Source organism: Pseudonaja textilis, chromosome 15, assembly GCF_049901715.1.
Source record: "Pseudonaja textilis isolate UNSWEBS1 chromosome 15, rPseTex1.2, whole genome shotgun sequence".
Lineage (NCBI taxonomy): Eukaryota > Metazoa > Chordata > Lepidosauria > Squamata > Elapidae > Pseudonaja > Pseudonaja textilis.
The window spans coordinates 2,135,088-2,155,169 of NC_142004.1; the positions used below are offsets into that span (position 1 = coordinate 2,135,088).

At 47.2% G+C, this 20,082-nt stretch overlaps 1 protein-coding gene across 1 annotated transcript in view; it reads left to right on the forward strand.

Annotated features, from left to right (window-relative positions):
* The window catches only part of DNAH10 (dynein axonemal heavy chain 10), a 58,934-nt gene that overhangs the window by 2,821 nt on the left and 36,031 nt on the right, over positions 1–20,082 (forward strand). Inside the window, exons 4-29 of the mRNA XM_087913054.1 lie at positions 298–406; positions 1,627–1,742; positions 2,408–2,624; positions 2,810–2,967; positions 3,882–4,112; positions 5,075–5,265; positions 6,205–6,403; positions 6,609–6,803; positions 7,259–7,429; positions 7,578–7,754; positions 8,837–9,013; positions 9,146–9,318; positions 10,757–10,908; positions 11,914–12,078; positions 12,800–13,007; positions 13,771–13,927; positions 14,763–15,239; positions 15,844–16,002; positions 16,225–16,341; positions 16,428–16,530; positions 17,213–17,391; positions 17,677–17,888; positions 18,455–18,611; positions 18,697–18,930; positions 19,027–19,149; positions 19,845–20,078. Of these exons, the coding sequence (XP_087769180.1) occupies positions 298–406; positions 1,627–1,742; positions 2,408–2,624; positions 2,810–2,967; positions 3,882–4,112; positions 5,075–5,265; positions 6,205–6,403; positions 6,609–6,803; positions 7,259–7,429; positions 7,578–7,754; positions 8,837–9,013; positions 9,146–9,318; positions 10,757–10,908; positions 11,914–12,078; positions 12,800–13,007; positions 13,771–13,927; positions 14,763–15,239; positions 15,844–16,002; positions 16,225–16,341; positions 16,428–16,530; positions 17,213–17,391; positions 17,677–17,888; positions 18,455–18,611; positions 18,697–18,930; positions 19,027–19,149; positions 19,845–20,078 (4,791 nt within the window). The remainder of the gene's footprint in view (positions 1–297; positions 407–1,626; positions 1,743–2,407; positions 2,625–2,809; positions 2,968–3,881; positions 4,113–5,074; positions 5,266–6,204; positions 6,404–6,608; positions 6,804–7,258; positions 7,430–7,577; positions 7,755–8,836; positions 9,014–9,145; positions 9,319–10,756; positions 10,909–11,913; positions 12,079–12,799; positions 13,008–13,770; positions 13,928–14,762; positions 15,240–15,843; positions 16,003–16,224; positions 16,342–16,427; positions 16,531–17,212; positions 17,392–17,676; positions 17,889–18,454; positions 18,612–18,696; positions 18,931–19,026; positions 19,150–19,844; positions 20,079–20,082) is intronic.

Here is a 20,082-nt window from a genome sequence, read left to right on the forward strand (position 1 = left end):
CTTTTTACCTACGTAAACCACAGCTTTTCTCTTTTTTGAATCAGGAGTGTTCTTTTTCAAAATACTGGCTTGTTTTTTTTAATCTCTTGCAAACCGAATTCCAAATGCAAATGGGAAAAGCAGCCCCAAAGTGACACCCTTCACAATTGTGTGCCGAGAACATTTATTCTGCTCTCAACGCAGCCGTTGCTTTGGCGGGTTCCTTGTGATTCAGCGCATCTGTTGGGCAAATCCAAATTCAGAAGGTGTGTTTGATTTTCTTTCTAAGCGCAGCCGTTTGGTCTCTCTCCGTTTCAGAAAATTGTGAAGCAAGAAGTTTATAATCTCTATTACCACATGGCGGTGAACGATATCCCGGAAGAATTTGTGGAGAGTGATACCATCTTTTTCCTGAGAGAGACAGCAGGTATTTTAAGCATTGGAAAGGGAAAAAAAAGGCTTGGAGCAAAACGGAGCGTCACGACATTTCCCATTCCAGAAGCCCCTTTTGTCTTTCTTTTAGTCCCATTTCATCCGCCCGTCCATGACCTCTGCTTGGCAAATGAAATATTTGCCCCTTAATTCTGTTTCTCTCTTTAATGAAGTCCCCCATCAGGACCCAATTCAGTGATCCTGAAGCTAAACTTCTGTAATGGTATGTGAGAACGACGGTGGAAGAGGCGGTGCCTGGGAATGATCAGATAGATAAAGAGGCTACATATCCCCGAGCTGTATAAGGAGTGGAGAAAGAGGCTCAGAAGGAACCCTCCCTAGTTTCTCAGGCTGTAAAAGGGACAGCAGAAGAGTTGTGCCTTGAGACTTGCATGATTCTCTGAGTGTAGCTTTACAATCAAGTGGAGTTAGCTCGTCTGAAGATTTCTACCTTCAAACTTGCAAGATTCTGTGAAGGTAGCTTTAGAGAACAGTCAGGTAAGAGAGGGCAGAGACCAGAGCTGCATAATGGATGGGGAAAGGGGCTCAGAAGAGACCCTCCCCTAACTTATAACCAAGCTGGTTATTTATAACTGGCGTGCCAGCCTGGTGGACAAAGGGTCATTTTTGGTGAGAGGGCGTGGCCTACAGCTGGAGAATGGGTGGAGCAAGATGCTCAGAAGAGACCTTCCCTTTTTAAGCTGTAAAAGAGACGGTGGGACATTTGTACTTTCAGGCGTGCAAGGTTCTGCTAATGTAGCATTACAGTAAAGTAGACTTAATTATAGCTCATCTGTTTGAGTTTCCTGTCTGGTTTACTTGCAAAGGAAGGCCGACCTCAATCTTGCATGTTTGAAAGCACAATTCTCCCGCCATCTCTTTTACACCCTGAGAAACTAGGTGGGGGGTCTCTTTTGAGCATCTCGCTTCACCCCCCTATCCAGCTGCAGGACACACCCTCTTATCAAAAATGGTTGCTTCTTTTTACCAAGCTAGCACGCCAGTTATAAATAACCAGCTTGCTCTCTTCCCGGGCTGTTTCTCCATGGGCAAAGAGAGGGAAGGCATTCAAACGTTCTGGTCCGTTCTTCTCACTGCTTTATGAACCCAAACTTCCTAGAAGTTTGCTCGCCCACGATTCCCTTAGAAGGTAGGCATGAGATCTCTGGAAGTTAGGAATCCACTTCAGAGATCCTTTTCTCCTCTTGTCACCAGAAACGGTGTCGGAACCCAATGACCTGGCCGAAGCCAACGACGTCTTGCCCGAAGTTTTGGAATACGGCATCCTGAACAACAACACTCTGTTGATGCTCAAACAGATCTTGGCCCTGGTGAGAGGCTTTAGTTGGTCGGGTTTTGTCTTCAGGCCTTCACTGTGGCTTTGTGAGGGTCTCAGTAGTGAAGTTGACAACGTGGGCAGCCTTCTATGCATAGCTCAGGATTCCTATCCAAGTGTCAAGTGCCAGAGAAATCGGAAAATTCAGGCCGTTCAAATGAGGATAAAAGATTTATTGTAAGCTTAGGCTCTCTACAAGAATCTGAACTGCTAACGGTCAAGGGAAATGAGCGGGAGATAAGCATAGAAAAGAATTCAAGGTAGCTGGACTTAGATCTCTTGTGGGTTTGATGGGATTCGAGACTGATGACTCCTTTGACGCCTCCCTCAGGTCATCTCCTAGACCGTGTTTCTCCCAAGAGGACACTTCAGTAGGGTCAGATAAAGAAACATCCAAGAAAATAAGCTTTTCTATATATACTGCCCTTTCTTGGCAACTAGCAACATCCAAAAGCAGACCTGCTCTGGAACTTCTCCAGATGTTGCCGGACTACGACTCTCAGCACCCCTTGCTGCTGGGTTCTGCTGCTACAGCTGGGAGTTTCAGCTTAGCAACAGTTGGATGATTGTGCAGATGCCGCACCTGAATTTAGAGAAGGTGAAGGGTTGGTCGACCTCCAGCGAAAGGTGTCGGAAGCGGTGAAAATGCTGTCGTTGCAGGTGTACCTGCCCGCCATGTCCCACAACCAGTATGGCTTGGATGAGATCAGCACGCATGCAGAGTCTGAGAAAGCTGAGGGGGAAGATTCCCAGCTTGCCCAAAAGGCGCTGAAGAAGCCGCTGGTATTCGATAGTTACCAGAATCTACGGAATGAGTTCTTGATGAACATGCAGAAATTCCTGAGCCACATTCAGAGGACCATCCAGCAGATTGAAGGTGACTTGTGGCTCGGGGGGACAGCCTACAACTGCCCTCTCCCGCCTGGGCTTCTCCAGAAAGTGGTACTACAACTCACTGGGCGCTGTGGGCCCAACCCAGGTGGACACCGTCAGCCTGAGAACTCATCACAGGATGCTCAGCTGCACTTTCTTTTTTCTTCTTCTTCTTTTTTAACCTGACAGGGGAAATTAAGTTAGACATGCCGACGTTAAGCATAGAAGGGGACGCGTATGAACTGGCGGCTGACCAGGAAGTGGTTGAAACATTGGAAAACCTTGCAAACGGTTGGCTCGTGTTGATCTCTTCTGCAAACGAAGAACTCCAGAGAAAAGTTCCCCAGGTAATTGGGTTCAAGCTGGCCTCCAAATTCGATGGCCGCAACTTCTCTAAAGGTTAGCATTTTTCAGCAATCTCTCCATTGTCGAGCCCCAAATCTATTAACCGGCCCTTCGACATAACAAGGGAGGGAAGGGAAGGGAAGGTCTTCTCTATTGGGACAACCGGTTCTCTGAACTGCTTAGAATGTTGACAACCGGTTCTAGCGGATAGGTGCGAACTGGTAGAATCCCACCCCTGTCCTTTATTGTCCTTCACTCATAGACAGAAACGGTGCGAAACTAAAGCAACTAATTGCATCATTAAAGACAGACTCTAGGGAGAACTTCTGGGGAGGAGCTAGCCTGACTCTCTTCCTCCCAGCCAAACTATCTAAACTTTGCTCTCTCTTGGAACGCAGCCCCTCCCTCCGGGGAATCCAGACTACATTCCACCCCAATCAACATCACTAAAACTGATTGTCAGCTCTGGAATTCACAGCTGCCACCAAAACGTTGTGGGAAGAATGTTGTGGGGAGTGATGTAGTTGAAAAGTCCAAGGTCGTTTAGTATGTCGCATTAGAAGTGTCAGCGGCAAAGTAATCGGTTCTCGTGATTAATGAAGTGTAGTAAAGTGGGAGGAGATAGGGTGGAATTTGTGGGAAGCTCTGGGAATGATTTGAATTTTGAAATTTCACAGACCTTACCAGGGTTGTTCCTAATAAATCCATTGGAGAGGATGCCTGTCTCGGAGTTATTGATTTGCAACGGACAATTTCTGGATGCCTGACACTAATATAGCCTTAAGGTGTCCTCCATTATTTTGCTATATTTCATTCCATAAGCCCTCAGAAAGAAGACAGCTCAGCTCCTCTTAACGAGGAAGGTTCAGGGACTCATTCAGGACACCTGGTCTTCCTTTCTTCCTCCTGCCTGCAGGGGAACGGCCCGCTCCCGGAGATCGATCTCTGGCGGGAGAGAAATGCCACCCTGAGCGCCCTGACGGAGCAGGTGAAGCTGCCCACAGTCAAGAAGGTCCTACAGGTGCTCGAAATCGCCAATGCGGGGATCGTGGACAACTTGCAGGTGGTCATCGCCGAACTCTCCAAGCATCACGTGGAAGCGGTGGACAACGTGAGGTTTCTTTCCACCCTGGAGCGACATCTGAAGGTATCTCTTGGTCAACCAGCGGGGTCGGACGAACAAGTGGCCTCTTCCTAAGAGGGTCTCCTTGGTCAGCAAACATCATCTGCAGTTGGTGCCACACAAAAACCAGCCCCGTTTATCCCAAAAGGTGCTTTTTTTCAAGAGGCTACTGGACTTTTCTGGTTTTTCTTTCGAAGACGTTTCGCTTCTCATCCAAGAAGCTTCTCCAGTTCTTAGTTCAGTTCTTCTTCAAGAGCTTGAAGAAGCTTCTTGGATGAGAAGCGAAACCTCTTCAAAGAAAAACCAGAAAGGTCCAGTAGCCTCTTGAAAAAACAACAACAACAAGCACCTTTGGGACAACTGTGATCATGGATGACGGAGAATCTCCCTAGACATTTAGCCACACTTAGTCTACCAGCAAGCATCTAAGTGGCTTCTACACCTTACTCAGCTTATATTTAAAAAAAAAATTAGATTGTATATGTTTGTGTATGCTACAGAACTTCAGTGTTCTCATATGAGACCTTGGGGAGAAGATCACCCAAATTTCAAGAGGATTGCTGGTTAAAATAAAATTTAAAAAAAACTTATTTTGATTTTGATGCCATGGGATTACCCCCTAGAGCTGGAGTCCTCAAACTTGGCAGCTTTAAGACTTGGGGACTTTCAGCTCCCAGAATTCCCCAGCCAGCCATGCCTGCTTAATCTCCTAAAGTGTAGAGAGATTGCAGAGGAAGGGATTGCAAGAGAGATAAGCTATGCTGGCTGGAGAATTCTGGGAGTTGAAGTCCCCGAGTCTTAAAAGTTACCAAGTTTGGGGACCCCTTTCCTAGAGCATGCTATCTGAAAAGCTTGGCCAGCTGTGATCATTGGAGGGTTCTATGTGACCCTCCCCCCGACCCCATACCCTTCCGTTCCTTCCTCCCTTGGTCTACCCCGGGTGTGAAATGAATCGTAATATGGGCTTTCCACTTCCCCGGGGGCAGAATTTAACCCATGGCACCGGGTTCAACGTCGTCTTGGATACCATCCCTTCTCTGATGAATGCTTTGCGGATGGTCTGGATTATTTCGCGGCACTACAACAAGGACGAGCGGATGGTCCCTCTCATGGAACGGATCGCCTGGGAGATCTCGGCGAGGGTCTGCAAAGTCGTGGACCTGCGGACGTTGTTCAAGTAGGGGGCAGATCCTTCTCCTTCTCGGCTTTGTCCCCAAGATAAGACTCTTGATTGCCCCCAGAACTTGTGTGTCCTCAACATACACCAACAGTTGGGACCAGAGTTTTAGTCGCTCAGTGAAACTGTTGTTCATTGAGTCATTCCCCCATTTTATGGCCATGGTTATTAAGTAAATCACTGCAGTTCTTTAAATGAATCCCTTAAAGTTATTAAGTCAATCTGGCTTCTCTTAATGTTTGTGTGTCAACTGATAAAATATTTTTATGGTCTTTTCAGAGTTGCCAACAGAAAAGGAGGGGGGAAGGGGTTTGAAAGAGCAGTGCGGCAGCTTGGAAATCAAAAGTGCATTCCATAAATAGTTTTTCAAAGATAGTAACTAGGTGACTAAAGTTTCTGTTGAGCAAAATCCTAACTCAAGAACATGATTGATGACTCTGGGCTATGGATGTGTCCCATTGGAGACTATGAATTACGATACACCCAGGGGGTATGGGGGGAAAACCAGGGTCAAGGGTGACAATGAATGATGTGTCTCAGAGTTAGCTGCACCCAGGCCATGCCGGCATGATTACTCTTAATAAATCCTTTGGAAGTTTTGGAAGTTTAGCTCGAGACTCATGATTTAATTGGGGTTCAATGCCGCAATCTTGACAAAGTGTTTTTAATCTACCATGAAATGTTTTAGCTCTGTAAGATGTACCAAATACGTGTCTTCTCCTTCTTCTTCTTCTTCTTCTTCTTCTTCTTCTTCTTCTTCTTCTTCTTCTTCTTCTTCTTCTTCTTCTTCTTCTTCTTCTTCTTCTTCTTCTTCTTCTTCTTCCTCCTCCTCCTCCTCCTCCTCCTCCTCCTCCTCCTCCTCCTCCTCCTCCTCCTCCTCCTTCTCCTTCCTCCTCCTCCTTTTCCTCTTCCTCCCCTCTGTTCTTTGATGGACTCCAGAGAAGACAGGCATCTGGCAAAAATCAAGATGGTAGAAGCTAAGCGAACTCTTGAAATCTGGAAGGAATCGTATTTCGATATCCGGGCCAAAATCGAAGCGTCAGGAAGAGACGCTCGGTGGGAATTTGATCGGAAGCGGCTGTTTGAAAAGACGGACTACATGGCTTTCATCTGTCAGGACCTCTACAACGTGTTGCAGGTAACAACAGGCACAAAGATGTCGGAGTGGGGAAGGAGAATGGCATAAGCCAAATAAATGCTCCCAAAGGAGCTAGAAGTTAACCCCCGCTTCCCTCTAAGCCAGCGGTGGGGCTCCATGGCTCTCTTAGGACTTGTGGACTTCAGCTCCCAGAATTTTCTGAGCCGGAGGCCCAAGGTTCCCCACGCCTGATCTAACCCAACAGGTCATGGAGGAATTTTACAACATCTTTGGGCCTGAACTGAAAGCCGTGACGGGAGACCCCAAGCGCATCGACGAAGTCTTGTACCGAGTAGACAGCCTGGTCAGCCCAATGGAAGCTCTGACCTTTGACCCGTTCAACCTCAGAAGTGTAAACCAGTGGAAGGCAGTGATGGAAGAGTTCAAGTTGGAAGTTGTAGTAAGTAGCAGAAGTCCTCCTCTTATTTGTATTCTTACTTCTCCTCCTTTCTCTCCTCCTCCTTCTCCTCTTGTTCTTATTCTTCCTCCTCCTCCTTCATCTCCTCCTTCGTTTCCTCCTTCTCCTTCCTCTCTTTCTCCTCTTCCTCTCTTCCTTCTTCATCTCCTCCTCCTCCTCCTCCTCCTCCATCTCCTCTTATTCTTATTTCTCCTCCTCCATCCTCTCTTCCTCCTCCTCTTCCTCCTCCTCTTGTTCTTATTCTTATTTCTCCTCCTTCTTCATCTCCTCCTTCATTTCTTCCTCCTCCCTCTCTTTCCTCCTCCTCCTCCTTCTCTTCTCTTTTTTCATCTCCTCTTTCTTCATCCCCTCCTCCTTCCTCCTCTGCCTCCTCCTGGCTGTTTCCTCTTTATCTGCCTTCTTTCTGTTCCTCTGAACTCGCCCTCCTTGGCTTCCAGGACATCGAGAAAGAAGCCAAGAACTTCATCGACGAGTCCTTCAAGACCCTCCGCTCCGCCGAAGCAGCCTTTGACATGCTGTTGAACTTCAAGCACATCCGTTCCCGGGAGGCCATCAACAAACAGATGATGATGAAATTCAACGATATCCTGGCGCAGTATTGCAAGGAGGTGATCCCGAGGGTTCCCCCCTTCCTCGCGTGAACGAATTCCGCAGAGCCCCCTTCTTCCCGGGGTTGTGGCAGCTGAGTGGGCCCGGGGCCGTCGGGAGTCGGAACGCTAACGTGCCTCTTTCCCGTTTGCTCTTCTTCCTCCACAGCTCGAGATCGTCAATGGCATTTTTGTCAACAACCTCACCAGTCCCCCTTTGTGCAAGAACCACCCTCCGATGGCCGGAGCCATTTACTGGGCGCGGTCTCTCTTCTACCGTATCAAGCACACCATCATTCGCTTCCAGGAAGTGGAAGAACTGCTGGCTAGCGAACGCGGAAAGGAGGTGAGCCGGAATCCTGTTGCTACCTGACTTACGTCCTCGACTTAACGACCCCAATTTGGGGGACCAGAATTTCCGTGGCTAAACAAGGCGGTCGCTAAGCAAGGACGCCTGACTTTAGGATTATTTTTCTTCCCATGGTCGTTCGGCAAATCACTGCCATTGTTAAGAGAATCATGAAGTCATTAAGCGGATCTGGTTTCCCCCTCCCATGGACTTTGCTTTGTTGGAAGCCACCTGGGAAGGTCTCAGAGGATGACTGAGTGAATACGTGGCCCTTGCCAAGTGCCCCAATTTTGGTCCTGTGGCCATCGGGATGTTGCTGCAGTCATAAGCACAAGGACCAGTCATAAGTCACATTTTGCAGTTCCACTGCCACTTCGAATGGTCACTGCAGGAATAGTTATAAGTCGAGGACTACCTGAAGTTATAAATAATAAGTATTTGTATCACCTGGTTTTGTTCTTGAATAGCTGGATAACTCCTACGTTTCGGAGTTGGCCTTGAAGGTAGAGCATTATTTTTTAAAAATCTGTTTCTTTGGGAATCAAAGAGCAGGCTGTAGAGATTTTTAGGATGGACACCTAAATTTTGGGAGTGCCTTGTGAAAGTTGGGGCCATATGGAAGGCTGAGTGCCCAAGAATGGAGGCCTTTGAACTCTGGGGCTGGAGGAGGCTCTTGTGAATCCCTTGGATGGCAAGGCGATCCAACTGGTCAGTCCTAGGGGAGATCAACCCTGACTGCTCTTTAGAAGGCCAGATCCTGAAGATGAAATCCAAAGACTTTGGACACCTAATGAGGAGGAAGGATTTGCTGCAAAAGAAGGAGGAGGAGGAGGAGGAGGAGGAGGAGGATGGCAGAGAAGGAGGTGGATGGAGGGAGTCCCTGAAGCAGTCGGCGTGAGCTCAAACGGACTTCAGAAGATGGTAGAGGACAGAAAGGCCTGGAGGAATATTGTCCGATGGGTCGGACATAATTTCGCGACTAACAACAGAATCGCCTTTTGTGTGCCCAAATATCGGTGGGAAAGGGGGGGAAAAACCTTTCGAGGAAGATCCTTGTAGTTTTTTCGTGTCTGTTTCAGGTGAAGCAAAAATACCTGGAGGTGGCAAAGAGGATGAAAGAATACGAAGATGTGAAGTACGACCAGTGGAGAAACACCACCGAAGAAAGGCTTCCAGTTCTGTTGAAAAAAACTCTCCTTGCTAGAGTTCATCTGACTGGGATGATCGTTCAGTCAAGCCCAGAGGCTCCAGATCCGGTGAGTAGAATTCTTTCTGGACGTCAACTCTCTTTGTGTCCCCAGGGAGGGAGTGGTTTACATTGAGTTTTACTTACCATATGTAAAGAGAAAATTACATAAATTGTCTTAACTCGATCTTCTCCCTCGCAGAGCGTACGTTCAGAGGAGGTGGAAACCACCAGTGAGAAGTCGACACGTTTCGTGGTCAACTTTTCGCCCGTCCTTCGGGAGATCATCAACGAAACCAAGTACATGGAGCACCTGGGATTCCCCGTGCCCGAAATTGCGAGGAATGTGGCTTTGCAGGAAGACAAATTTCTGCGGTAAGGATGGAGGACTTGGCCTCATTACGGGTCACGTCTGCTGTTCCTTCTCTTAAAAACATTTAATCAACAGAGATGATTAGGAGACTGTTTAGTTTAGTTTACTTCATTGTCATTGCACCTCGTACAACGAAATCGAACACCGTCTTCAGTGCACATCATGACCATGAAAATAAACACAAACACAAATCCTTCCCACTCCACACACTGAATTGAAAACCCCGATATTGCATTCATATTGCACTATATACAATAGAATTCAAAAGAGCTCCTGCCCTGGGATAGAAGCTATTTTTCAGCCTATTTGTCCTTGTTTTTATTGTTAACCTGTACCGTCTGCCAGATGGTAACAGTTCAAAAAAAGTGTTCCCAGGATGAGAATGTTTTGAACCTTCTTAAGGCAGCGGGAGCTATAAGGCTCTTCCAAAAGACTGGAGGGTAAAACCTATTAAGAACAGTTGCTGGAACTGAGCATGTCTAGTTTGATGGGAAAAAAGGGATTTGGGGTGACATGATAGCAGTCTTCCTATATTTGAGGGGCTGCCCCAAAGAAGAGGGAGTCAAGCTATTCTCCAAAGCACCAGAAGGCAAGACAAGAAGCAATAGGTAAAAGCTAATCCAGGAGAGAAGCAACCTAGAATTAAGAAAAAAAATTTCTGACAGAACAATTAACCAGTGGGGCAACCTGCCTCCAGAAGCTGTGAATTCTCCAAAATTGGAAGTTTTAAAGAAGAGATTGGATAACCATTTGTCTGAAAGGGTATCGGGTCCCCTGCTTGGGCAGTGGGTTGGACTAGAAGACCTCTAAGGTCCCTTCCAACTTTGTTACTCTATTTTATTCTATTCTATTCTTTCGAAAGGCACAGCTAGGCCTATGAAGCTTCTCTGAGCACCAATATGCCTCTTTAGGAAAATGATTGGAAAAATCATAATCCTGTCTCTTAGCGCAAGCTCTGGGGCCCAGCAAAAAAAAGGCCACGGATACCACCATTCATTTAACGACCACTCAGAGTTACAACGGCCCACTGAAAAGCAGCCGCTTATGACCATTTTCCACGCTTACGACCGTTGCGGCATCCCCGTGGTCACATGATTAAAATTCAGCTGCCTGGCAGCTGACTCGTACATACGACGGTTGCAGGGTTTCCCGGGGTCACGCAATTCCCCTTTTCGCAGCCTTCTGACGAGCAAAGTCAGCAGGGAAGCCAGATAGACCTTGGAACCGTGTCGCTAACTTAATAACTGCCGCGATTTTTCACTTAACAACCGGGGCAAGGAAAGGTCGCACAGCGGGGCAGAGTTCACTTTGCCACTGTCTCGCTGAGCAGTGGAAATTTGTGGGGGTCCCCTTGTGGTTGTAAGTTGAGGTAGTTTTCTCGGTGGCTAAAATCGCCCAATGCGGAAGTCTAAATTCTTCGCTGTTCCCTTGGCGCCTCAGATACACGGATAACATCAAGCAGATGCTGGACCACTACCACAAGTTAGTAGGGACCTTGAACGAGGCTGAGATGCAGCTCCTGGACGAACACATGCAAGACCTCTGGCGGGTTTTCCGATCCGGTTACAAAAGGCTCAACTGGAACTCTTTAGGTAACCTACTTCACTGAGTCAGCACTGGGAACGGGGAGAGGGTCTACCGTTTAAATAGAACAAAAATGTGACCACCTGGTCTTGAATTACTCTTGTGAGCAGGTATCTGTGTTTTCACCCACACAAATGTCCCGCGAACTTCCTAGCAGGATTCCGATTCCGATAATCAAAGTTGGAAGGGACCTTGTAGGTCATCTAGTCCAGCCCTCCCCACCTAAGCAGGAAATCTCCTTCCTCCTTGTTCAACCACGCTGGTGTCATATAGCAATAGCACTTAGACTTAATATACCACATCCCAGTGCTTCCCAGCCCCCTCTAAGCGGTTTACGGAGTCAGCCTCTTGCCCCCCCGCCAACAATCTGGGTCGTCATTTTATCCACCTCGGAAGGACGGAAGGCTGAGTCAACCTTCAGCCGGGCAAGATCGAACTGGTGACTGTGAGCAGTGAGTTAGCCTGCAGTGCTGGATTCTAACCACTGCGCCACCATGGCCCTTCCTTCCTTCCTTCCTTCCTTCCTTCCTTCCTTCCTTCCTTCCTTCCCACTTAGCTCTTAGACTTATATACCACTTCCCAGTGCTTCCCAGCCCTCTCTAAGCGGTTTACAGAGTCAGCCTCTTTCCCTCAACAATCTGGGTCCTCATTTTACCCACCTTGGAAGGACGGGAGGCTGAGTCAATATGGTACGTTTTTTGTTCCCTATTATATCATTTTTACTTGTTCCTTTGTTGTTTTTCAGAGTTTCCCAAGCATGTTGAATTATTTTCCTCTCGGGATATCCATCTGTGGAATCCTTCCGAGGCTCTTTCTTTCCTTGTCCACGTCAGCTCTCTTAAAGTCTAAAGCACTCGTCTGCTTGAGCAGGGGTTGGACTGGAAGATCTCTAAGGTCCCTCCCGACTCTCTCACCCTCTGATTGTTAGCTTGTCACGCTCACGCAGATACACCACCAGCCCGAACACGCCTGCGTAGGGTGTGGAGCCTGATCCAGTGACTTTTATTTCCCAGGGATTGGCGACTATATTATACGGTGCACCCACGCCATTGGGAAGTTTGAATCCCTTGTGCATCAGATCCACAAGAATGCCGAAGACATCAATAATAAACTTCGATTGATTGAATCGGCCAACCTGTTCAAAAGCCCTCCTTCCAAAGGAGACGGGCATCTCCCAGGTCGGTTGGCCAATTCTTTGGTCCTTGTTTTGTTCCTTTCAGTGGAATGGGGAAAACTCCACGGCGTAAATGTGAGCCGTCTTACAAAACGGCACCCTCGCGAACTGCGTGGCCTCCAGTTGAGTTGAACCGTGGAGATGAACGAATGGGTAGTTGTAAATTGCGACAGTCATAAAGCAGGTCCTACAGGAGTGGTACGGTGGCCTAGAGGCGGAGCTCTCGAACTCACAATCAGGAGGCTGTGAATTCGATCCTAGGTAGAGGCAGACGTTTCTCTCTCGGGGCACAATGAGAATATGATTTGCTGAACAAAACTCGGTACTGGTGACAGGAAGGGCACCTGGCCGTTAAAAAACTCAGCTCCATTCAGTTGTCCCAACTCCACCCTGATGCAAGGGATTATGGGATCATATAAATAAATAAATAAGTAAGTAAGTAAGTCAGAGTTTTGTCGCGTGAATTCAGCTCCAGAAAAATAAACACAGACGGATGAGGCTTCATTTAACTTCTTTATAAACATAATAAGTAGATTTTACAAACCAGTTGTAGATTTCCCCAACATGGAGTAAACTCAGACAGAAACACCTTGCAGGTAAATTTTGTCTGAATTCGAGCAAGATACTCGCCACCAAACGAAGCCATTTCCGGTGGAATTATACTTTTACCGCCCTCGTTGAGCCGTTCCTACCTTGACTTCCCTTCGGTCTCCCCACCTGGGCAGGTGTGAAGGATTACTTCGAGTTCGTCAAGCGCGAGCGAGCCAGGGACATGGAGCACTTGGTCCGCAAGTACACCTCCGTGGGGCCCCTGCTGACCAAAATGGAAGGCCTGGTGGTGAACACCAACACAGGGAAAGCCTCGCGGCTCGCGGCCTATTACGCCTTCTGGGAGAAGAAAATCTACCAAAGCTTGACCAACTTGGTTCTGAAGTAAGTCCGCGGGATCCAATCCGGGGAGGTCACACCGGGACCAGAGGTTCAGCCTTCCGAGGTGGAGGGCTTCAAAAATTTTAGCAAGGGGTTCTCGGCCCGGTGGCCGGGTGGGCGTGGCCTAGTCGGCCTCCTGCACCAGGGTGGGGCGGTCGTGTCATTTTTGCACTTCCCAGGCTCCGGAGGCTCTTTGGAACCCGGAAACAGGCCCATTTCCGGCCTTCCCGAACTTCTGGGAGGCCCGCTTTTTCGCCTTCCCTGGGCCTCTGCACCAGAGGTGGTATCTAGCAGGTTCTGACCAGTTCTGGAGAACCAGTAGCGGAAATTTTGAGTAGTTCGGAGAACCAGCAAATCCCACCCCTGTCCGGGGATTTTACGTTATCCTTCCCCTGCCACGCCCACCGAGCCACACCCACAGAACCGGTAGTAAAAAAAAAAAAACTTGAATCCCACCACTGCTCCGCACGCTCCCTGCACTTACCTGCATCCAAAATGGGCCGTGTGGGGACTTCTGGGAGGGGCGGGGCGGGGTGGGCGGAGCCAACCAGGAGTGGGATTTGGGGGGGGGGGTCTCCAAACTGCACAGAATCTTAGTTGGGGCTCTCCTGAACCCCCCAGTGGCTCACCCCTGCTTCCTTCTGCTTCCCAGCCTTTGCCTCCTAAGTACTTGATAGGCTGGGAGTAAAGTAAATCTGCCCCTCCCTCTCATTCCTCTTCGGTCTCTGGTGGTTTGTTCCCTCTGACTGTTTTCCTGTCTTGGAAGGAATTTGCAGTCCTTCAACGCCGCCGTGGTCGGGGATGTTCCGCTCTTCCAAGCTGAGACCATTTTGTCCGCCCCTGAGATCATCCTCCAGCCGAACATGGGGGAAATTGAGAAGATGAGCATCCACTGCATTCGAGACTGCGTGGAAACCACCAAGGTGAGACCCCCTATTCTGTCTTTTGGTTCACTTGCTGAATATCAAGACAGGTAGATAACTCTACAAATTCTTCCATACAAAGTTTCTTTTATTGGATTATATTAGGCATCCTCAAGGTAACTCACAGTTACGTCGAGACACATCTAATATCCTATTCTTTGCATAGTTGAAATCGTAGTGAAAAATGACAGTAATCTTCCATGCCTTTCATCCTATATCGAATGGTTTAGAGATGCCAGCGTGCTAGCTGAGGTCTAGGTGAGAGAGAAGGGACCTCCCACCATACATATATCGACATCATCTTATTTGTATCTCTATCTTCATTTGCTATTCTCTTTTATTCTTCCTCATTTCCAGATTCCTTTTTTATTCTCTAACCATTGATAAAATATTTTCCATATCCTATAATATTCAAGTTTGCTCTTTCTCCTAGATTGCTAGTGTTAATCTGTTCATTTCTTGCACGTTCTAATATTCTCCTGATCACCTCCTTATCTAAAAATGTATTATTAAAAAAATAAAAATACAAATGAAAAAAAGAAATAATTCCTTATGGCTTTCTAACCTTTTCTTCAGTGAATACTTACACAGGGGTCTTGGATTCTTGTTGGCCTCCAGTCCTGTTTGCCAGTTGAAGCCTGAAATGGTGTTTCAAGACTAGGTCCAATTTATAGACCGACTTGGCCGCCTCTTTTCAGCTGGACTTTCACTTTCCACCCATCCCTTGTTTTTTTCTCCAAACTGGCAGATTTGTTAACTATTGGTGACGTGAGCACTGTGCCTCTTCCCCTTCCTGCAAAGCTTAGCTCAAGAATCTTCCTTTCTCTCCGTGCAGCTTTTTATTCGCTGGTTGCACGGCAGTTGCATCGAGTGCCCACCTCAGCAAACAGGGGACGATGAACCGGTCATCTTCAGCTTCTTCAGCGACATCTCCCAGAACCCAACAGTCATCGAACAGGCCATCCTGATCACGCAGAACATGCACAAGCTCCTGGCTTCTCTCACCAAATACCTCAACCGTTGGAAGCGGTATCGGCCCCTCTGGAAACTGGACAAGGCCATCGTCATGGAGAAGTTTGCTGCCAAGAAGCCGCCTTGCGTGGTTTTTGACGAGAAGCTGCAGTTCTACATGAAGGTGGCCCAGGAAGTCATGCAACAGCCCATGGTCAAAGATGAGCAATGCATCCGCCTGTTGCTGGCCCCGTTGGCCTTCACAGTCCAGGAGAATGCCAGAGGTTGGATCACTTCCCTTGGGAGGCTACTCAACGAGTCAGCCAAAGAGGTGCTGTATAGTCTCCAAGAAAACATTGAGGTAAGTTTTCTCCAGCTGGGGATGCTCACTTTGGTCCTACCATACTTGGGAGAGGACAGATGGAGAAAAGATCAAATGTATCTTATCTTTTGAGACCAAGATCTAGGCCAGGGATGTCCAACCTTGGTGATTTTAAGTCCTGTGGTCTTCAGTTGCCAGAATTCAATTCCTAGAACTCCCTGGAGAGGACAGAGGAATGGTTGGTGAAAAAGATCAAAGAGAACTTTCTTTCGAGTCCAGGATCTAAGCCAGGGGTGTCCAACCTTGGTGAATTTGAGACCTGTGGACTTCAACTCCCAGAATGGTTAGGGAATTCTGGAATTTGAAGTCCAGAAGTTTTTAAATTGCTAAAGTTGGACACCTCTGCTCTAGGCACAAATTAATGTTGACCCCCAACTAGTCCAAGGCAATTTTCAAGGCATGTAGGACATCATCCCATAAATAATGTCTTGCACTCCAAGTTCTTGAAGACCGACACTTTAATTCCTTCCTAACAGTCCTCTGAGTTAAAAAAACATGCTGATGGAGTCTGGACAGTAGTTTTAGCCCAATGGTCCTTTGCAACGTTTGAGTGAATTAATGAGTAAATGAATATGCTTTCCAGAGATTGTCGCACAATTTGAAAACGACCCCCAATACCTTGGAAGATCTCAAATTTGTCCTGGGCACAATAGCCGAGATCAAACAGATATCTCTAGAAGTGGAACTCAAGTATTTGGATATTCAAGAGAGATATCGGACCTTGGGCATGTACAACATTGCTGTAAGTTTCATTGTCAAAGATGCTGAGATACCTACCAGGTTACGGTCCAGCATGGATGTAGGGAAAAATTGGTGGGGTTGAGTGGCCTTTAGGACCTGGCTAGCTAATTTTAAAGGATGCTCTCGGGAGAATCCTCAGCATCCCAAATAATCCCACATGTTTTCCCTAAATAACTTAAATCTCTGAGCCTTCTCAAGAAATCTTCTCGTTCCTCCTCTCCAGATAACAGAAGAAGAAAAGAACCTGGTGGATAAGATGAAGCTGATGTGGGAAACTCTTTATGCTGATGCGGCCGGAGTTGATCACAGCCTGGGCAGCATCAAGAAGACTTTTACGGAGGTATGGGGGTTGTCGCATTTGTGACACAAAGGAGAAGAGTGTTCAGAAGCTGGACTGGCCTTCTAACCGGGAATTATGCCTCCTAGATCACAAGGGAGCAGATTGGAAATTACAGCAAGGAGATCGACGACTTCTACCAACGGTTTGTTACCGAGGGACCCGGTTCTGTCGGTGAAAATCTTGATAGAGGTAAGGGAGAACCTGCTGCTTCTGACCCCAGATAGCTGGAAAGCAGGGTGGAAACACTGAGGTAGATCAAAGGTCTTGGGTCTTAAGATTCTTGTTTGGGAGAGAATGCAACCACCACCTCCATGTTTGACCGGATGCTCCTTCCTACCTCCGGTCTCGTTTGTCCAATTTTCCATCGTCCTGGTCATGTTTTCTTCAAGTTCTATGGAACCTGGTGGCATGGTAGCTGCAGAAGACCCTTTAGGAGATATGCTGAGAAGCAAGATTGTTAAAAACAGGGTCTCTTTTTACTTCTTGGACAGATCTTCCTTTTTAGCTCCCAAAGAACATCGAAGAGACGCTTCGTTGGGTTAGAAGCTTCTGCCAGTTCCATTCTATTTATGTCCTCTATATTAACGACGTATAATTGCCTATCTTTATTTTCTGGTGTTTTTTCAAGGGGAGGTTTGGGGTGGAAAATTCTTGAACATGGCATGGAATTCAGACAGATGTTTAGACAAACATTCCCTAAGACAAACATAGCTTGCTATGCTTTGGGTGATATTCTCGCCGAGATGTTGTGACTTCTTGGCTCCATTAAGGCTAGTCACGGATCTTATAGACCTCTCTTGCCCCCTTTCAAATTCTTCTTGAGGTTTCCCACCCTTCTGGATTCGGTTCTGAATTTATTTGTCCCCTGCAGGGTTGGAGTTGATGGTGGTTTTTGAAAGAGAATTGGAGAAACACGAGAGGAATCGTCAAGAATTAGCCAACGCCGAAAAACTCTTTGACCTGCCCATCACAATGTATCCTGACATGATCAAAATCCAAAAAGAAATGAAAGGCCTCAGGCAGATCTACGAAATCTATAAGCTGCAGCAGGTAGGTGGTTTTCGAAAATCGGTCCATTTTTTATTCAGAGTTTTGGACCCCAGACCTCATGTCGTCAATCAAATTTTGAGTTTTGTGTGTTACCTGCCAATACTTGTCCATGGTGGTCTACTCTTTCGGATTATCCTTGTGCTATTCATTCAGACGAATGAGAAGATAGCCTGTGGCCTCCAAGAATCTGTATTTGGGAGGTCCGGTGTTCTTGAGCTGATGATCTTCTCTTTGATCTCTTTGCCAAGTTGAAGATGTTCTTACAAGACTTTTCCGGGTTCCTAGGCTGCCAAAGAGGAATGGTCCCAGACCCTCTGGGTGAATCTTAATGTCCAGGTGTTGCAGGAAGGAATTGAAGGGTATCTCAAAACCCTTCGCAAGTTGCCAAAACACGTGCGTAGCATGCCGGTGGCCTATCACCTGGAAATGAAGATGAAAGCTTTCAAGGAATCCATTCCTTTGCTGCTGGATTTGAAGAATGAAGCCTTACGAGAGAGGTTTGGCTTCTCCTCATCCATGGGGGGGCTCTTCATAACCATGAAGGTTGTCATTAAACCCGGACATTTTAAGTCACGTACAGCTCAGGAAGCATGGCCTGGGTGAAATCCATAAAATCAGAATGAATTTCTTCTCCCATCTTCTCTCTTTAAAAGCCAAACAGAAGAACAGAGTTGGAAGGCACCTTGGAGGTCTTCTAGTCCAACCCCCTGAACACACAGGAGACCCTCTACCATTTTGGACAAATGGCTGTCCAATCTTTTCTTTAAAGTCTCCATTGATGGAGGACCCACAACTTCGTTCGACTTGATTGTTCAGGAAGTTTCTCCTTAGTTCTAGATTGCTTCTCTCCTTGGTTAGTCTCCGTCCATTGCTTCTTGTCCTGCCCTCAGGTCCCTTTGAGAATAGATTGACCCTCTCTTCTTTGGGGCAGCCCCTCAAATATTAAAAGAATATCCCTGCAGCCGTTTTTCATATGTTTTAGCCCCCAGACCCCTAAAACACAAATCACTTTGGTTCACTTCAATCTACCCTTGGCCTGTGTTGACTTCTCTTCTTCTTTCAGGCACTGGAAGGAGCTGATGAGCAGGACAGGCACCAGTTTCGACATGGCCACCGAAACCTTCACCTTGGAGAACATGTTTGCCATGCAACTGCACAAATATTCCGACGTAATCAACGAGATTGTGGGGTCTGCCGTCAAAGAGCTGAGCATCGAGAAGGTCAGGTGTTCTTCTCCCGTGTTTTGGTCGTGTCTAGTAACGACCAGGGGCAAGTTCTTAGAACCTCCCTTGTTTCCTCTCCTAGGGAGTGAAGGAAATCATTGAAACGTGGGAGAACATGAAATTTACCGTCCAACGGTACTTCAAAGGGACTCAAGAACGCGGCTTCATTTTGGGATCCGTCGATGAGATCATTCAGATCCTGGACGACAATGCCGTCAACCTTCAAAGTATTTCCGGAAGTCGATTTGTGGCACCCTTTTTGGGCACTGTCCACAACTGGGAGAAAACCCTCTCTTTGATTGGTGAAGTGATTGAGGTAGGGAGGCTGGCGCTCCAAGTGGACAGGTGGAAAGGTGATTTACCTTTCGCTCGCCTCCCTGCCCTTGGTCAACGCTGCATTTCCTCTGTCTAGATCTGGATGATCGTTCAGCGGAAATGGATGTATCTGGAAAGCATCTTCATCGGGGGTGACATCAGATCCCAGCTGCCTGAGGAAGCCAAAAAATTTGACAACATAGATAGGGTCTTCAAAAGGGCAAGTAACTAAATTGTGTGTTGTTGGGGAGACCCAGTATGAGGGAATGATGTGCGTTGGCTCTCGAAATGAGAAAGTCCTTCTGGATGACTATTTAAGCGTTGAGCAGGCTTCCTCAAGTATGTAGGGCCCAAGTCAAGATATTGATTGAAGTCTAGAAAAATCTAAATGTCTCCAGGCAGAACCTTCTGAGTAGACTAACAAGATTGAGATGGTCACCAAAAAGGCCGCCAAGAAATATCATGTAGTTCCAAGAGTGGGCTAGCACACCATTGCTCCAGAACTCAAAGGAAACTATCAAACAGACTTATGAAACTCGAATGGTCCCAAATATGTGAGCCTTTCACATGTTTCATTGAAAATCAATCTCTCTCTCTCTCCCTCCCTCCCTCCCCCCCTCTCTCTGCCTCCCTTCTCTCTCTCTCTCTCTCTCTCCTTAATACCTTATTCTTGGGCTCCGTGTGTGTGTGTTATGTTTGGGGTTTTTTAAATTTAATTTAAATATAGTCTTTTGGCTTGTGTTTCATGAACAGTTTCTGTAAACTTTCGTATTCCCTTTTTATAGTATAACGTTGATCTGTTTTTTGTTCTGCTTTGGGAGACCTTAAGGGAAGAGGCGTATATTATTATCATTCACGGGATTACTCCCTGGTGGCTTTTCAGCCTCTTCCTCCCCCTCCTCCCGATCTCTGCAGATCATGGGAGAAACGGTCAAAGATCCGGTGATCAAGAGGTGCTGCGAAGCTCACAACCGTCTTAGCGACCTTCAGAACATAAGCGATGGGCTGGAAAAGTGCCAGAAGAGTTTGAACGATTATCTGGATTCCAAGAGGAACGCTTTCCCGCGTTTCTTCTTCATCTCGGACGACGAGCTGCTCAGCATCCTCGGAAGCAGTGACCCCTTGTGCGTTCAAGAGCACATGATCAAGGTAG